The sequence below is a fragment of the Xyrauchen texanus genome, chromosome 8 (genome assembly GCF_025860055.1).
Source record: "Xyrauchen texanus isolate HMW12.3.18 chromosome 8, RBS_HiC_50CHRs, whole genome shotgun sequence".
In the NCBI taxonomy this organism is placed as follows: domain Eukaryota; kingdom Metazoa; phylum Chordata; class Actinopteri; order Cypriniformes; family Catostomidae; genus Xyrauchen; species Xyrauchen texanus.
This window is the reverse complement of record NC_068283.1, coordinates 43,359,170-43,379,082: the sequence shown is the minus strand read 5'-3', so window position 1 is coordinate 43,379,082 and position 19,913 is coordinate 43,359,170. Positions and strand designations below refer to the sequence as shown.

The window sequence follows — 19,913 nt, the reverse complement described above, 5'->3', positions numbered from 1 at the left end:
GGACTTAGCAATAATCCTTGAGGTTGAGACCCCCTTTGAACCTCTAGAGTCAGCATCTGATAGACTCCTGACTCTCAAGCTGGTTTTTCTTGTGGCGATTACCTCTCTTAAGAGAATCGGGGATCTACAGGCTCTGTCCGTTTTGCCAGCCTGTTTAGAGTTTGCCCCAGGTATGGCCAAAGCTATCCTGCATCCTCATCCTGACTACCTTCCTAAGGTGCCTTTTTCGACACTACACCCTGTCACTCTGGAAGCCTTCTGACTTATGTCCACCGCACTAGCCAGTGGCGTAAGTCAGGGCAATTATTTGTCTGCTTTGGGGGCCGCAACAGGGGGGCGGCCGCTACCAAGCAGACTATGTCACATTGGGTGAGGGATGCTATTGCCCTGGCCTATGAGGCACGCGGTCAAGCTTCGCCAGTAGGTGTCAGGGCTCACTCCACCAGAGGGGTCGCCGCCTCTAAAGCCTTGGCTAGAGGGGTCCCTCTGCAGCAGGTTTGTGATGCGGCAGGCTGGTCCTCTCCGCACACATTCATCAGATTTTATAGTTTGGATGTTCATGCTACTCCGGGCTCTTACGTCCTTGAGTCGACATCCCAAGCTCATGCCTGAACAAGTTTGTGACGCGGCAGGCTGGTCCTCTCTGCACACATTCATCAGATTTTATAGTTTGGATGTTCATGCTACTCCGGGCTCTTACGTCCTTGAGTCGACATCCCAAGCTCATGCCTGAACAAGTTTGTGACGCGGCAGGCTGGTCCTCTCCACGCACATTCATCAGTTTTTAAGGCAGGCTCATGCCTGAACAAGTTTGTGATGCGGCAGGCTGGTCCTTTCCGCACACGTTCATCGAACTTTATGGGTTAGATGTTTCTGCTACTCCGGGCTCTTACAACCTTGAGTCGGCATCAAGCTCATGTCTCTCGCGTTTTTGTGAGCACACTTCACAACCGTAGGTGTCCGGACAGCCCCAGTGCGGTGGCGTGGGCGTTGTGTTCCACGTAGCGCTTAGCAAAAGCGCAGCGTCATAGTGAAGCTTTTTGTAAAGGGAATGTCTCGGGTTACATGTGTAACCCTGGTTCCCTGAAAAAAGCGGAACGAGATGCTGCGCTTTTTTGCCGCACTGGGACGTCCCAGGACTGCTCTTTAGAAAAAGGTATCTGTTGACACGCTGGTGACGCCTCTATTTTATAGCCTGGCCACAGGTGCATCTAATGATCATCACCAGCCCAGGCTATAAATTCCGGTCAATGTTCATTGACGTGTTACACACAAATTCACAGCTGTTCACAATGCAGGATTGTTCCCCGTAGCGCTTAGCAAAAGCGCAGCATCTCGTTCCGCTTTTTTCAGGGAACAAGGGTTACACATGTAATCCGAGACGTTTTTCTAGTTGAGCTATACAAACACATTTTGAACAATATACAATAATATTGTTATCTACATAAATTACAGTGTAATATGCAAAAGGGAACCCTATAAATGAAACATTTACAGAAGAAACAGTTTTGGTTTTGTATTTACAGTGTTGTTTGAGGAAAATGTGTTGCATTAAAAAACTGTAAAAATGCACATTCAAAAACAAAATCATGAAATAAAAATCTTATTATTATTATTATTTCTCAAATATCTACCCAAATACAAGAAGAGAAAGATAGTTTATAAAAAGGGTGTGAATTGACATTTATTCTGAATCAGTCTTGTGTGTCCGGTCAGATAATCTCATCTATATCACAGATCATGTGACAGAACTGCAGTTAATGTTCAGATAATCCACTTCCATTTGCTGGAGAAGTTCTTCTGCTCATGCAGATTTCTGACTTTTATAGAGAAGAACATGATCAACTAAAGTAGCAAAGATCTCATCAGACAAATCTTCCTATTGGCCTTCATCTCCCTCCTCTTCCTCATCCACTTTCATGTACTTGTACTCTTCCTCTAATTTGATGCTTTGAGCTCTCTGTAGATCTGTTTCCTGACTCATACCTCAAAAACACCACAGTAATCAAATTCTAGCCACAAATAATATGTTGGGAAAAATATATTTTACAGAGACAGTCCAGACAGATGATCCAGTCCAAATCACAACAGAAAGCAGCAATACAAAGCAAGATCCAAATCCAGAGAACAAACAGAGATAAAGAATGATTAGAAATGTATTTATTAATTAACAAGTCTGGCAACATTAATGAGAACAGTGATGTTGGTCTTAATAATATTTTGTATCAGATTGAAAAAGAAAATAAATGTTCTGGCGACTTGCAGGCTGAGATTTACTTCACAGAATATTTAGGATATTTTTGACATTTGATGTTTTTTCCCCAAAAACACTTTTCTGAAAATGAGACTCCAATGCTGTCAACACAAAACCAAACAGTTTATTCAGGAATTATGATGTTAGTGAATATGAGTAAAGTTGATTTTTCTTTCTGTACCTGAAGATTTCAATCGTTCTGTAGGTAAATACATTGTTGTCTTTAATAAATCTCACAGTGTGTGATGAGAGATTATATATCTGTGTGTTTGAAGGTAAAGTTTGAAGTGAAATAAATAATCAAGAGTTTGATTTTATTTGAAGAGGTTTGTATAGTAAGAGCTCTGCTAGTGTACAAATACCCATGGTGCATCTGGATGATCGGCTATTTTACTGATAATCAAAACAGAGGAAGATTTTATTAATATTATTAAAGGCTGTAATCAAGTAATTTATTTCTTTTAAACTCTATTCTAGATTCAGTCCTCCGTCTTCATGTGTTTCTGGTCTTCTGTCCAAATATCATCATGTTTTTTGCTTTTGTCCTCTGGGGTGTTTCTGAAGGTGAGTGTTTCTAATCATTTAATCGCTGTATTTATTCATTTCACATCTCTGTTCGTTATATAACAAGTTATCAGAAGCTTTTTATAAAGTTGTGTAATTTCATACTAGTTCTTTTGAAGACTTTTGTATTTGTCATTTTCATGATGAATGTGTGTTTGTGTTTCAGGATCTTTGAATGAGACCCTCTTTTGTTGTGTTCTTTATTTACTGAGACCTCTAATGTTGCTCTGGGCCGCTCCATATATTAAAGTCTTCACAGGTTTGATTCATTTCTGATGATTGAGTTTATTAAAGGAGATCAAATATGAATCATAATATCAACATGTTCAGACTTCACATCATCACTCTGTTAATCATTTATTTAAAAATATAGTCACTGTTGTTTTGCATTTCTGTGTTTTTATGACAATGTGTAACGATTATTTTTCTTCTTTTTTTACAGGATACATGTACACATTTATTTATTATTTCAGTTATAGTGCAGAATATTTTATATTCTCAACTGTTGTTTATTCAGGTAAACACATTTAAGTGTCACTCAACATAGTTTATCATGAACACAATAATGCAGATAATCATCGTTAGTTTTCTAGTAAACTCGACGTGTTTCTCTGTTGCTCGTGATGTTTCTTCACTCATCTTAGTCACTTCATCAGTTGTTGAACTGATGCTGGAGATTCGACGGCATCTTCATCACACACAATCACGTCACACGATCTGTTCATTGTTTGGGAGATCACAGATTGGGGTGAAACTGTCGTGTCTGTGTTGTGATTTCTGCTTGTACAGCAGCTGATTGGTTTGATGATGTTCACATTATATAAGGTTGCTCTGCTTTTGAGAGTCCTCGTCCCGGGATGTTTTGTGTGTTGTAGTTCTGGTACTCCAGCTGCACGGGGAATGACAGTGTTTTATTTGTTCTGCTGTCTCTCTTTTTCTATCGTGAAGACACGCAGGCTTGAGTGAAGTTTGAGATGCCATTTACTTGATAGATTTAAAACGGGAGGTGCTGTCTCTCTCTTTGGCGTAGGCCCCGCCCGGCAGTCCGAGGTAGTTGTAACCGGAACCGTCATGTCCTGCCGGAGATAGGAGGCAGGGGCGAGGAGCCTACCCCCAAAAAGAGATGATCCAGTTTGGTACGAACCAGGTCTTGTGTTGGGCGTTCATTCTGGAGGAGGAAATAAGAGATGCAAGCGTCAGAATTTGACATGAAATTTGCAATACCTCTGGCATGGTTGTGTGAAGCCTTTGCGATGGGAAAGCGTTTTTTTCGAGTTTGATTTCATCCCTGTGCATTTCCTCTTTGTCCTAGAGTGTGATTTTGGGCACTCTGTCGAGAGCCCCTGGTTGAGAAGAATCTTTGCTTTAGGCCGGCATTGCTGTGCAGTGTCTTTGTTGAAAGATAAACGACATTTGATGTGAAAACCCTCCGGCGAGGGAAAGTTGTTTGAGGTATCTTTGCCGAAGGTGACAACGTGTGTAGAGCCATACAATAATGGCGACGTTGCGTGCGGTCCCTTCGTTGAAAGAAAACCACATTGATATGAAAACCCTCCGACGAGGGAAAAGTTGTTTGAGGTATCTTTGCCGAAAGGTGAGCAACATGCGTAAAGCCATACGGTTATGGCGACATTGCGTGCAATCCCTTTGTTGAAATAAAACATTTGATATGAAAACCATCTCCGCCGAGGGAAAGTTGTTTGATGGTTATCTTTGCCAGAGTGAACAGCATACATAACGCCATATGATAATGACGATGTTGTCGTGCCATAACTTGTTGAAAGCCATTAGATGGGTAACTCCTAGCCAATCGCATGTAAGCCAATGCTTTATAAGTCCGCTCACAATCTATCACGAGGCTGCAGTGGTTCTGGGAATGTATTTCCTATTTCTGAACTCAAACATATATTTTACCCCATATAGGGTAAAGAACCATTTCATTGGAGGGTAGAGGGGAAGGTTGTTTGCTGGACCGAATGATGAAGTGCTGTACGAATGGTGAGGAAGGATTTGAAGCTTGGGTCTCGGTGTCATTTCTTTCTTCCCTCCACTGAGCCGCATCGAGACTGGGATTGTAGATCGAGAACATTTGTTAAATACATTCAATTATGAAATATCTAGCAATGGGATTACTTACGAAGAGACTGTCTGGAGCGTAGGAAGCTATATTGCTGAAAGTATCATTCTGGCCATTCCCCTGTGAACCATGGTCCTAGACGGCAACCCCTGAATCCTAGGGAGGGAGCCATGTCCGAGAATTAGGGGCGTGTCATCCGGAGATTCTCGCCAGCCATCATCGATTGGTGGGTAGTAGAGGCCGTCTATGGAATGAGCTAGTGTGAGGAAGCAGAAAAACGGTGGAGTGGCCTTGAGGAATGATAAGCATGGCAAAATTGAGGTGGCCTGATAGGGCTGGAGATTGCGTTAGGAGACCCAAACTGACCAGGGAACGATGTGAAAATAGATCCTGTCATGTTTCTTTAGGGGGAAGCTTGCATGGTTAGAGAATATGTGTGATTCTAGAATTCTAGAGACGTGGCTCGTTGTGGGGTTTTTTTTTTTCTCTCCTCCCTCTTATTCCTCGAGCTGGAGCAAATACGGTGAGAAGAATAATGTCTCAGCTTCATGAGAGTTTAGTTGTTCGCTGTAAAAGGAACACAAGAGTCTTCATGTACTCCCTGCATAGAGCCCTGAAGATGCAGTGGATAGTTTAGTTTTTGAAGAAGGTGTGCCCCAAAACATACAAAAATGTGTGCATGTTTGTGCAAATCATCTTGCACAAGACTGCTTTGTGAATGTGTGTTGATGTGAATCGGGATCTTCAAGAATGTGATTCTCGAGCCTGGATCAGTTCCGGCTGTTCGTGTCCCACCTTTACGACCTGAAGATGCAGTATCGCACTTTATATTTTGTGAACATTTGCAAATCTCCTTCCGAATGTGCTTGATAGCGGATTCGACGGCTGATGTGCCAAGTTACCATTGTCTCTGACATATTCCGGAGACCAGATATACGCACGCCTAAACATGTATGGCTGAATTCCGGCATTTACGCTGTCGATCATATTGGTTCTGATTAGTTGTTGCTGTAGTGGTCTGACCACGATGAGTGAATGATTTGTGAAGACATGCCAACAAATTTCTGCTCTTTGATGATGCCTGAATGATAATAAAATGGAAGTATGCCATGAGATGGGAATTACTCGCTGAATGACCTGATCATAGCGAAATGCATTACGCTGGTGGTAGATAATCTGATGAATAGGGGAAGCGGTGCAGAGCCTACCGCTAGGTGTCAGAGGCGCGCTGCAACAGTGTGCTAGCGATGAGAACATGGAAGTACGTCTGGAGTAATAAAATGCTGCGTTTTATGGATCGCGTAAGTGCACCCTTGGAGGCACTTTTTTTTTGAGATTGTACTTTTTTTGCTTTAAAATAACAACATATATTAATTCTGAAACTTGAGAAGTGAAGCCCGACGCGTCTTCTTTCAAAAGATACTACAACTGTGTCCATACTCCAGGGGAGCCAGTAGATACAGCCATTTAAGTTGGGTGTGTAATTTGCATGGTTTGTGCTCGGGAAGGGGGACGCACATCGACAGGTGAAACTGTGATGTCATGCTCCCTCGGAATGCTCACATCATGGGCTCGGTCTTCCTAGTGACTAGGGCATAGGGATGATGAATTGGATTGGAACGCACCAGTTACGTGATTTGGGCAAAGGCGGCCGCAAAATTGGGGAATCTTACTGAATGAAGTAATGAGAGCCCGTGTGATAAGCGTTGACTGTACATGATGATATGCATGAATAATTGTCTTAATTCCCCGATGGGGAACGCTCGGGCATGCAGACTGTGAATGACAAGTGAATGAATCTTGAAAGAGTTGCCCTCATGAGATTGCGCGATTGCTTGCCATACTATGAGAGTGGATGCGCTGTTGACGTGAAATACTGGCTTTTGATGTTGATGCGAATGCGTTATTTTGAACAGGCAGCGTTGCAACTTTGTGATGAACAGGCAGCATTGCAACGGAAGGTCTAGACCCATGACTAGATCTGAATGCATTTAATGGATATGAAAATGACTTATTTCTGATGGATGCTGGCTGCTGCCTGAGCCGATGATTTTAAAGGATTCGCGGAGTGCGTGCTCCTTCTGCGCCGGGTCGTGCAATGCGATGCGATGCGATGCGATTGAGAGAGATCTACTGAGTGAATGAGATATGAGTGAAGATCCGGGTTTGCAGTGTTAGCACACCGAAACAGCAATGTGATAGATTGTGAGCGGACTTATAAAGCCTTGGCTTACATGCGATTGGCTAGGAGTTACCCATCTAATGATGTGATGATGTACAGCTGCTGGTCTTCCCGCTAGAACTACGCTCCACTTCCATTAACAGCTGAATGAATATTGTGTCTGTCACATATTAATATCACTAAAACAACATCATGACATCCTTTAATGTGTTGTGTAATGTTCAATGATTAATATATAATGTATCATGAGATCCATCATGTGTTCAGCGCTGAATCTCTGTGTGTTTATAGTGAGGATCATTTATGATCACTGCATAGAAAAACATTTAAATGTTCCAGTGATCTTAAAACAACCCCTAACTTACTTCTCAACATGTTCTTAGGCATGTCAGGTGTATTATAAACAGGTCAACAGGTCAGTGTCAGTCTGTGATCTGATGAAGTTAGAGAGACTGTCTGTGTATTCAGCAAACTAAACATGTGTTAAATTATAAGTGTTTTATTATTATTATGTGTATTTATATTGGACTGTCTCTTGTTTTTCTCTTCTTCCAGTTCTGTTTAAATCTGCTTTGGAAAAAGGTTTGAGTTATGCAGGATTGGAAGGAGTCGTGATAATTGTTCTCTTTGTGATAGTGCTGCTGTTGTGCCTCTTATATTTCATTAACAGTAAGTATTTCTCTGTGATTCTTCATGTTCCAGTGACACGTATGTGCTGTGAAATACAGTCGTGTTTTATCACATAATCAACAATAACATCAGAACTGATTCATCGATTCACTGAAGCATTTGTGTTATAAAACTCTCAGTATTACACGACATTCACTGAGATCTGTTCAGTGTTTCTTCATCATGCAGTTATAAAACTTATTTATAAAGATGCATCTGTTAATAAAGCAATTGATGCTCATATTAAATTACATGAATTAATTCTTGTTATTTTTTCTGATATAGTGTTTGCTAAAATCTTTGGAAAGTTAAGTAAACGGATAACTGCTATATTCAATGTTCTGGCTGGTATAAGCTTTAATCTTCTGCCTTCATTACAATTCATCCTCATGTTCTACACTTTTGGATCTGCCAGAGGAGGTGAGTTCAACTTTATAAACTTTATAAATTCATTTATGAGCAACAGTGGAAGAAAACAGCATCTATATTTAAAGTTCAATCCAGTGAAATCAGAGGAAATTGTGTCAGTTGAAATTTTAGAGATTCAGAACTGATGGGGAAGAAAAACGTCTCAGGTTACATGTGTAACCCTTGTTCCCTGAAAAAAGCGGAACGAGATGTTGCGCTGCTAAGCGCTACGGGGGAACAGCTTTAGCTGTGAGCCGAGCTGAATAATGTGTGGAACACGTCAATGAACATTGACCGGAATTTATAGCCTCGGCTGATGTAATCATTAGATGCACCTGAGGCCAGGCTATAAATGGATACGTCACCAGGTGTCGTCAGATACTTCTTTTTGAAGAGCAGTCCTGGGACGTCCCAGTGCGGCAAAGCAGCGCAACATCTCGTTCCGCTTTTTTCAGGGAACAAGGGTTACACATGTAACCCAAGACATTCCCTTTACAAAAAGCTTCACTACGATGTTGCACTGCTAAGCACTACGGGGAACGCAATACCCACGCCGCCGCACTTGGTGCTCTCCGGACCCCTACGGTTGTGCTGTGTACTCACAAAAACGTGAGCGGTCTCAGACATGAGCTTCAGATGTCGACTCAAGGGCATAAGAGCCTGGAGTAGTATAAACATCTAAACCATTCAATTTTGATGAATGTGTGCTGAGAGGACCAGCCTGCCGCATCACAAACTTGTTCAGGCATGAGCTGAGATGTCGACTCAAGGGCATAAGAGCCCGGAGTAGCAAAGCATCTAACCCATAAAGTTCGATGAATGTGTGCGAAGAGAACCCTATTGCACCACAAACTTGTCATAAAAACTGATGAATGTGAGCGGAGAGGACCAGCCTGCCGCATCACAAACTTGTTCAGGTATGAGCTGAGATGTCGACTCAAGGGCATAAGAGCCCGGAGTGCAGAACATCCAAACTAAAAAGGTCCAATGAATGTGTGCGGAGAGGACAACCTGCCGCATCACAAACTTGTTTAGGCATGGGCTGAGATGTCGACTCAAGGACATAAGAGTCCGGAGTAGCAAAGCATCTCGCCCATAAAGTTTGATGAATGTGTGCGAAGAGAACCCTATCGCAACACAAACTTGTCATAAAAACTGATGAATGTGAGCAGAGAGGACAAGCCTGCCGCATCACAAACATGTTCAGGCATGAGCTGAGATGTTGACTCAAGGGCATAAGAGCCCGGAGTAGCAAAGCATCTAACCCATAAAGTTCGATGAATGTGTGCGACGAGAACCCTATTGCACCACAAACTTGTCATAAAAACTGATGAATGTGAGCGGAGAGGACAAGCCTGCCGCATCACAAACATGTTCAGGCATGAGCTGAGATGTTGACTCAAGGGCATAAGAGCCCGGAGTAGCAAAGCATCTAACCCATAAAGTTCGATGAATGTGTGCGAAGAGAACCCTATTGCACCACAAACTTGTCATAAAAACTGATGAATGTGAGTGGAGAGGACCAGCCTGCCGCATCACAAACTTGTTCAGGTATGAGCTGAGATGTCGACTCAAGGGCATAAGAGCCCGGAGTGCAGAACATCCAAACTAAAAAGGTCCAATGAATGTGTGCGGAGAAGACAACCTGCCGCATCACAAATTTGCTGCAGAGGGAGACCTCTAGCCAAGGTTTTAGAGGAGGAGAGCCCTCTGGTAGAGTGCGCCCTGAAACCTACTGGCGAAGCTTGACCGCTGCCTCGTAGGCCCGGGCAATAATGAGGATGCCTCTTTGAGGGCACCCCGCCCACCAAGCCGTGGCAAACCGCAGTGGCCACATAGAACCTGGCAGTGGCGAGGCAAGTGCCCGCTGACAGTTCTTTCTACAGAAAATCCAGAACTGAAACAAACTGGCAGTTAGCTGGTTCTGTAATAAGAACTTTAGTAGAAGGAAACGCATGCAGGCGCATTTTGCGTTACTACGTTCAGCCCCTCCCAAGGGGAGGGGGGACTGGGCGACTCGGGAGAAGTAGAGGAGACATTGCGCTATCAACAGAGGCTGAAGAGGTCCTCTTCTGCCCTGTAAAATCTACCCAGATCAGTTCCAAGTGGAGGGAGCCCTAGCACTTGAAATGGTCTCGATAATCTCAAGAGAAAACCCTGTGAACCTCATTTGGTACCCTTAGGGGCCAGACATGAAAGGTTTCACAATTCGGACCAAGGATCGAGAAGGTCCTCCCTGTTCGGAATCGCCCAAGGCGAGCCGTCGAGGAGAGGAATTAGCTCCGAGAAACATATCCTGTTCGGCCAGCGGCGCCATTAATAGGAGGCAAGACCCTTGCTGGTGAACATCGCCAAGACTCCGGGAGCAGAGAAACCGGGAAAGAAATACATACAGACGCATTCTGGGTCATGTATGTGTCTTAACGTCCAGACCCAAGGGGCTGGGTGATTTCAGGGAGAAGTAGAGGAGACATTGCGCTATCCATAGAGGCTGAAGAGGTCCTCTTCTGCCCTAAGATCTCACCCAAACTTGTTCCAAGTGGAAAAAGCCTGGCATTTAAAAAGGTCTCGATAACATCAGGAGAAAGCCCTGTGTCCCTCAGTTGGTACCCTTAGGGGCCAAACATGAAAGATTCCACAATTCGGGGCAGGGATGAAATATTGCCCTGTGCCTGAGATAGAAGATCCTTCCTGTTCGAATCGCCCAAGGCAGTCGTCGAGGGAAGAGATTAGCTCCGAGAACCAAGCCCTGTTCGGCCAGCGGTGCTATCAGTAAGAGGCAAAAACCCTTGCTGGCGAACTCTGGGCAACTACTACCTTAGGGTGGAGTTCTTAACTCCCCGTTGGTATTTCCTGTCTGGACCGTAAATCTGCTCCCAGTATCACGGGCATCCAGGGATATAACTGACCTGAGTGACAGGAGCTTACCCTGGGCCCTAAGGAGAATCTGACGTGTCAGAAATACAGCTGACAAGAACGTGGGTCTCCTTGAAGATTTATGTAAGAGGCTACCGCTGTATTGTCCACCCGCACCAAGACATGGCAGCCTCAGGAGGAGGTATTTCAGGGCCAGAAATACAGCCATCAACCCGAGACAGTGATTGTGACAACCGAGCTGACGACCCTCCTATCCCCTTAAGCTGGACGACCACTTAAGGCCGCTACCCCGCCCGTCAGGGAGGCGTCTGTCATTAGCAGTCTGCGACAACAAGACGCACCTAGAGTGGGACCCAAGGCAGAAAACCGGGGTCTGAACCACATAGAAAGGGAACGAAGCCTGAGGTGCGTAACCCTATTTAGCCCAGGGGTTTTGGCCCTTGGAAGAAATCCCCTGGCTTTTGGCCACAACAAAAACGGTCTCATGAGCAGAAGGTCCAGAGAGATCACCGTGGACTCGTTCGCCCTGAGACCTGGAAATCGTTGATACTGATAACAGCGCAACCTTGACCTAGCCTGACATTGCTCGGGGTGATCTGAATGGACTCAATCCTAGCGGGAGACAGTTGTTCCCGCATTGTGATTGAACTCCATACGATGCCCCGATAGACAGTGTTCTGAGTGGGAGAGAGGATGCTTTTCTTGGTGTTGAGCCTCAACCCCAGAGAAACAGATGAGCTAAGACTATGTCCCTGTGCTGAACTGCCAGTTCCTGGAACTGCGCTAGGATCAGCCAGTCGTCTACGTAATTCAGAATGCAGATGCCCCGGAGTCGCAAGGAGCCAGCGCTACATCATGCATTGTGAATGTGTGGGTAAAAAGGGCTAGGCTGAGTGAAAGAACCTGACCCTGGAAGACTTCGCCCCCGGAAGTGAACCTCAGGAACTTTCCATGTTGTGGCAGAACTTCTAAATGAAGTATAGAAGTGCGTCATAAGATCGATGGTGACCAGCCAAACGAGTTGTAGGGCTTGAGACACGACCGTCTTGACAGGCATCATCTTGGACTTGAACACCCACGGGTAGTTCAAGCTTTAAGCTCTAAGCCAGACGCCACCCCTCACCCTCCATGGGAAACGGGAAGTATTTAGTGTAATAACCTAACTCTCTCTCTGGAAGGGGAACACATACCATGGCCCCTTTAACCAGAAGATTGAGTTTTTTTTGTTTTTTTTACAAAAAAAGAAATCCGGTTTACGGTAGTGAGAACACGCCGTTGAAACACGGAAAAGCGGTGAGAGAATTAAATCCTGACGCCCTTATAAGACCCACAGAAAAGAATATATCCGGCAGAAGTTTCCACGCTGCCAGGATCTCTGAGATGGGTATTATATTTTAACACTTCCTGTTGAGGGGTTGTCGGGTGTTTCGCGTCCTGAATAAAATGCAGAAACAGCGAAAACACCCAATTTTGACAGAAGCCTCTGCAACCCGAAACACCAAGAGGTGGCGGGAATGGAGGGGCTTCGAGGGGGTACCGGGAGGGGTGAAGTGAAGCACGCGCCCGTCCCGAGGGAGCTACCCCTAATCTAGGCGCAAGACCGTCAGGGTTTTCTCTTACTAGAATTTATAGTCCTGAGGTCTTGCTTCGGGGGCTGGCGAGGGCGGCGAGACTGTCCCCAATCCCTGGGAGGAGGAGCACGACTCGCCACGCTTTGCTTTTGAGCCTCCCTTCAGTCAGGACCGAGGTGGGTATGAGGCTTGCTCGTCAAGCGCAGAACCCACACTCAGGTCGTCCTGGAGGTCAGCCTGGTACGCCTGAAAAACAGCATAGTGTGCAGAGCAGCACCAGCCTGACCTGCTGCTTGATAAGCCCTTCCCACTAAAGTGGAGGTTGTCCTACAAGGCTTTGAGGGGAGAGAGGGCTTCTAAGTGACGATGCCGAGCCCGGCAGAGATAGCCCGCAAGCGTCTCTTCGACCGGCGGCATCACTGAATACCCCGTGCCTCAGCACCCACGATAGTCGAATATAATGACGTCGAGGGTATGTGAACAGGGGAAGAAAATATATATATATTTTTTATATATATATATATATATATATATTTTTTTTTTTTTTTTTAGGGGTTCTCCTTGAGCGAAAAAGCTCTTCATGGAGGTTATCAAAGAAAGGGAAGGGACCCATGAGGCGTTCCCTTTCTTAGACTGGAAGATAAAATCTATCCCCTAATTGGAGCGTTTGGGGGTCTCTTTTTCGCGTGGCCAGTCCAATCTGGCAACCGCACGAGTAACAACATCGAGCAATTCCTCCGTAGATTTTTTATCGCGGACGGAAAGCTCGGATGCGGGAAGAGAATTGCGATCCACCTCATGATCCGAAGATCATGTGAAGGACCAGCTGGGTTTGGGAAGAGAGTGAGAGAAAGGGATCAACCCGTCTCTTGCTCCTCAGCCAAATCCATGCACGAGCCCCACGAACGATCTTTTCGTGAGTGCTGACTCCCGGAAGCAAGCGAGGCGAGCACGACGCACTCTGCCTGTTAAAGCAAATCGCAGTGCTCGCACCCGCCCTGCTGCAACGCGAGAGCAGCGTGCTCTTACCCCCAAACAAACAGCAAAAACTGATGTGTGCCGTCTTCAGCTATAGAGCGAGAAGAGGGAACACGCACCGTTTGTGACTTTCAGTCATTCTCTCTTTTTTCTTTTTTTTTTAGAAATATATATATATAATATTTTCTAAACAGAAGAGAAAAATAGAACAACATTCACTGCACACTGCCTAACTGATTCTATCTCCTAACAGAGAAAAGAAAGTTTTGACAGGGTGTGTGAAACACACAGAAACAGAATCGCTCTGAAAAAAGAGTTTCTGACGACACCTGGTGACGTATCCATTTATAGCCTGGCCTCAGGTGCATCTAATGATTACATCAGCCGAGACTATAAATTCCGGTCAATGTTCATTGACGTGTTCCACACATTATTCAGCTCTGCTCACAGCTAAAGCTGTTCCCCCGTAGCGCTTAGCAGCGCAACATCGTAGTGAAGCTTTTTGTAAAGGGAACAGAAAAACACTCATTAATTCACGTGTGTGTGTGTGTGTGCGTCTGCGTCTGCGTCTTTGTGCGCGCGTGTGTGTGTGCGTCTGCGTCTTTGTGCGCACGTATGTATGTGTGTGTGTGTGTGTGTGCGTCTGTGTGCGCGCGTATGTGTGTGTCTGCGCGCGCGTGTGTGTGCGTGCGTCTTTGTGTGCGCGTTCGTGTGTGTGTCTGCGCGCGTATTGTGTGTGTTTCTGCACGCGTGCGTGTGTGTGTGCGCGCGGGGCAGGCAGGCAGTTCAAATATACGCGAATTTTAACACATTGACAAGGCAAACAACGTGTCTACGTGTTGTTTACACTTTATTTACTTGTGAAAAATCACCGTGTAAACAACACGTGATCTCAGACGTCAATTTCACATACTTCTGAGCCATTTGGCCACTTGTCCAGTGTGAACTGATGAGTGTCGTGAGTTCCCATTGGCTGCTGAGCACTCACAGACTCTGTGCTACCACTATTTAACATGATGAGGATCCTCTTATTTATTTGTCCTTTTCTTCCATTTTTGTGTAGCCTATAAAAATAAAATATCTGAATTGCAATTTTATGAATTAAATAATTTTCAGTCCCAGAACAGGCTTTTTTCATTTCTTGCTATTTTCTGTATTACACAAGAGAAAAGTCAAATCAAATCTTCATAAATAAAGTGAAAAACAATATCTGACATCTCAATCAGTTACTCACTTGTGTCAGTTACTAGACAGCGGACGCACATGTCATCTCAACACTCATAACTTGACTTTGTAGTTGTTTAATAAAAGGTTAATAAATAATAACTTTTGCAACAACAGCGGGTGGTTGAAGTGTGCTTGAAAACTAACCCAACATGCATGGCCGATATAGACCGTTTACATGGACTTGGGACAATTAAATCTCTTGAACCACATTAATACATTTTAATACAACGTGCTGTAGCCAATATGTGCGTAAAATACAAAATAGGCCTAATGAATAACAAATGTCTATCCTGCATAATAATAGTCATTCATTCATAATATTCCTTCATTTATAAAATTCAACTGTCTGTGATTTGTTTTCAGTCATGGAGGCTTGTGCTATAGTGGGTGATAGAGCCAAAATCTCATGATATGAGTCATTTTATATAATGATAACGAAATCACAATATAGTTATTTTTAAATAAGAATAAGTGTTTCAAACTTCAAGTAAGAATTCATAAAATGAATAAAGTAATTATAATAAATAAAACAAAACACTTCATAGTCTTCACTATATTCATTAAATATACACTGATCTTTATTTAAGCTACAAAAGTGATTCAGTCGAGTGCAGTGAGTGATTTTTAACAGCAGCAGGAACAGTATTTAAACTTTAAGACCTAATGCACAGATCCAATATACTGACACACATCCAGACCTGCCGAACATGGGGAAATATGTTGAGTACCACAATAGTGTAACACTAAGTTCACATGCTTTTGCACCACTTCACTTTGCACACGGTCATTTTCCTACTCACCACCATATCATCAAGTTATTCAACATATGAATCGGCTATGAAGAAAACGATACAATCATATATGCTTGTGAAGATTCTTGCATAGGGCTACATTATAATATACATATAATATACTCAAAAGTTTAAGTACACCTGCTTAAAACCATTTTTTTCATAATTCATATTTCATTGTATGATATGTGTGTTTATACAAACTGATAACCATCATTAATTGCATTCAATTATTTAATAAAAATGGAAATAATGTGTTTTTTATATTGTAATATATGTTTTCATTTTAAAGTATTTACAGAAACTTGTGTTGTAAAGTTTCTGTTCAGGATTTCCATTTTATTTCATAATTAATTGAATCATCTAATATAGGCACACATATTATTGGCCTAATGGAAAAATATGTGGCCTATTCAATTAAAAAAAATAGGTTTCGCCACATTATTACTTGAAGCTCCTTGGACATCAAAATCGTAATTGCACATTGTGCAAAATGCATGATTTGGCAGTTTTGAGGGGTGGAGGCCCTTATATTTTTAAGTCATTGAAATAAGGTCATATACACATACTAATTATTTGGACTGGATCTTGTAGCCTAGAGTTTTTGCTACAAAATGATGTGAAAACCATCCTGATCACTCATTCATATAAAACAATATAGTAATGTAACTTTTGTAAGACACTTTTAGTGTTAGAAAGGTCATATGCGAGGAGGCGAGTACTGTCATGAATATTGATGTATTTCACACATGAGAAACAAAGACCCTCCCCTGGACCTATCAATGAGGGATAGAGAATGAATGTGAGGAGACTTAATGATCAAAATCAAGTTTTAAGTTAAAATAAATACTCTGACTATATATTTTCTTTACATAAAGACTTTACTTAATTTTAGACCTACACTACCATTAAAATAAGTCTCTTCTGCTCACCAATACTGCATTTATTTGATCCAAAATACAGTTAAAACATTGTGTGAACTCATTTTACAATTTAAAAGAACAGTTTTCTGTTTTAATATATTGTAAAATTCAATTTGTGATCAAAGCTGAATTTTCAGCATCATTACTGCAGTCTTCAGTGTCACATGATCCTTCAGAAATCATTATAAGATGCTGATTTTCTAATATGGGCATATTTAAAGTGCGTTTTATTAATTTAACCTGAACACATATTTGCAAGCACAAGCTTTGTTGATGATAATGAGGCAGCATAAACACTAGATAAAATATAATCTAAACATTCATATTATTTTTATATCATATTACATATCATATTTATATCATACAGCATACAATTTAAATGCCTGCTTTAGCCGAAACAACATTTACATGTAAGTAAAACTTGCTTATTAGACATATTTAACATATTTAAAATGTCAATAATCCTGGCTGTCAAGTCTGGAAACAGTCCCACTAGTAAAATATGTACATGTTTATATAAAATAGCATGTCAGCTAGGGCTGGGATAAATGATTATTTTTTAAATGATTAATCAAGCGATTATTTTTTCGATGCATCGATTAATCTAATGATTCTTTTTTTTTTTTTTTCAGTCCGATTCCATTTAGATTATCTCCCCATTAATTGACTAATAGCAATTTATACATGTTGATTTACATATCTGAATGAAAAAAACATGAATTCCTTAACATTGCAATATATGTTTAAGTGCAAAGTAATGCATTCTTAGTCAGAGGTAGCATTCAATAAAACCTTGAAGCCTTGAAAACACATAGGCCTAGCTTACTGAAAAAAAGTGCATCTTGTAATTCTTCTTTCAGATTAAAATAAACAACAACTTGATGTCTACAGGGTTCCCGCGGGTCCTTAAAAAGTCTTAAAATGTCTTAAATTAAAATTCGGGTAATTAAGGTCTTAAATTGTCTTAAATTTACCGTAAAATTGCTGTAGGTATAAAAAATTTTGCCGGTGCGCTTAATGGCGATGAGAAAGCACAGTGGCCCACTGTAAAACATCTAGTTGATTAATTTAGTATTGTGTGAAATGAGTCTCCGCGATTTAATAGCTGTTTACGGTACGCCGGCTACAGACGCTGACGTCAGGCTGCGTGTCGACTAGGGCTGGGACAACGCGTCGACGCAAAAAATACGTCGAAGCAAAACAAAGATGGCGGCGCCGGCGAATAGTAGCAACACGAGTGGCTCCTCAGACTATCAGAAGTGCAAGGCGGCATGCACTCGTTCCTCTAAAGTATGGGAATTCTTTAATTTTAAAAGGAAACAATTCCGTGATATGTCATCTTTGCAAAATGGAGATGGCCTTCCATTCTAGCACCACGGCAATGCACCAGCACCTGAAGAGGCGCCACCCGGGAGCAGCTGCAGATGACAGAGCACCGTAAGTTTTTTTTCAACTCCCCACTTTGCACTCCGATGTTGGAGTAGGCTATAATACGTTGTCGACACCTAAAGTTTTCGCTTATAGCTATTAATAATGCGCTTATAGCTATGAATGTCGTGAAAAATACATAGAGGACACTGATAACGCGCTGACAGACAGGACCAAGCAGGTAACATTTAATAAAGTCTCAACTTTCAAATGTGGTCATTCAAAGAAAATTAAACCATAAATAGGCCTACTATTTTGTGGCTCTTTAATGTGTCGTGACAGATTGCCTCAGTTAAAGCTGCTCGTGAACCGATCATCTTTTCCTTGGTTAATTTATAGCATCAAATAGGCTAAACATGAATGTAGCCTACATCAGAAGGACTGTTGTTTTAACCGCGGAAAGATGTCAGTACAGTAGCCTACAATCCATTATTCAAATTCAAATCCACCGACGTTAATCTTCTCTCTCCTGACTACTTTGTCGGACAAAAATGGCGTATTATGATTGATTGATCAGATCGCCAGTCAATCAAACTCTCGGCAAATGTTTTTTTTTTTTTTTACATTTTATACACCCCCACCCCGATGAAACCGGTATTGCCGGTGTTGTCACAAGTCGATTAATCGAATCGAAATCGAATCGGACTGAAAAAATGAATCGTTAGATTAATCGATGCATCGAAAAAATAATCGCTAGATTAATCGTTTAAAAAATAATCGTTTATCCCAGCCCTAGTGTCGACATTACGCGGTTGTCGATGTGAGGTTCAAAATGCGAAGAAGATGGGGAAGTGCAAATTTAACGACAAGTGGATGGAAAAGGACGCATTTAGGAGGTGGTTGGCGCCGGCTGAAAACAACGAGCCAATGTGTAAATTATGCAAAAAAACCTTTTCATTAGGGACCATGGGGCCCAAAGCCGTCGAGTCGCATATGAAAGGAGGAAAGCACCAGCGTATGCATTGTGTTGTTTAGTGTAATCCAACTTATGTATGTTATGTTGACTCTGTTCTGCATCACAAAGGAACAAAATGCCAACTGTGAGCTGTTTGGAGTATTCCAAAGAAATTATGACATTTTTGGGTCTTAAATTATATTTGTTGAGGTCTTAAAAAGGTCTTAAAAAGCATTAAATTTTACTTTTAAAATGGTGCAAGAACCCTGGTCTAGCATTCAATAAAAAAATAAAAAGGTCACCCAAAATACTTGTTTAGCGCAATTGAAAGAATACAGTAACCAATGTAAACTTTAGGGCTTTAAGCTAATACAAAGAGTGCTTTTCCAACAAAAAAATAAATAAAAATGAACAGCGACAGTGGGAGCCAGCAGCCTGTCATAGCGTCCTTCCTGAACCAACAGAATTGAACATTTATGTTGAAAACACATAGTCCTAGCTTACTGAAAAAAGTGCATCTTTTAATTCTTCATTCACATAAAAATAACAACAACATAGTAATACACTCTGCCACTCACCTTTTTCTTAAACTCAAAATTCTAAAATAAAATTCAAGTAAAAGTGTACAAGAACAAAATAATGCATTCTGATGTCTAGCATTCAATAAAAAAATAAAAAGGTCACCCAGTCACCCTTTCTTAGAGCTATTGAAAGAATACAGTAACTATTGTAAACTTGGGGGCTTTAAGCTAATACAGAAAGTGCTTTTCCAACCAAAAATTATGAAAACATTCATAATTCAACATTTATGTTGAACATAGGCCTAGCTTACTGAAAACAAGCATCTTCATTCACATGCAAATAACAACTTACACTCTGACACTTTCCTTTCACCTTAAGAACACTGTGTGTCTGTGTGTGTGTGTGTGTGTGTGTGTGTGTGTGTGTGTGTGTGTGTGTGTGTGTGTGTGTGTGTGTGTGTGTGTCATTCAAGACAAAATACAGTCATATATTGGGGTGGAGGAATGTAAGCATTTCAACATGCAGCTGCTCCCGGGTGGTGCCTCTT

General features: G+C 42.1%; 1 protein-coding gene across 4 annotated transcripts in view; it reads left to right on the top strand.

Annotated features, from left to right (window-relative positions):
* The window catches only part of LOC127647776 (uncharacterized), a 417,720-nt gene that overhangs the window by 40,539 nt on the left and 357,268 nt on the right, over positions 1-19,913 (top strand). The window contains exons 5-9 of one of the 4 annotated variants that reach the window (XM_052132241.1): positions 2,732-2,818; positions 2,985-3,077; positions 3,261-3,335; positions 7,633-7,746; positions 8,032-8,166. The exons of the other annotated variants lie outside the window; for them this stretch is intronic. Coding sequence (XP_051988201.1) covers positions 2,732-2,818; positions 2,985-3,077; positions 3,261-3,335; positions 7,633-7,746; positions 8,032-8,166 — 504 coding nt within the window. The remainder of the gene's footprint in view (positions 1-2,731; positions 2,819-2,984; positions 3,078-3,260; positions 3,336-7,632; positions 7,747-8,031; positions 8,167-19,913) is intronic. 4 annotated transcript variants of the gene reach the window in all.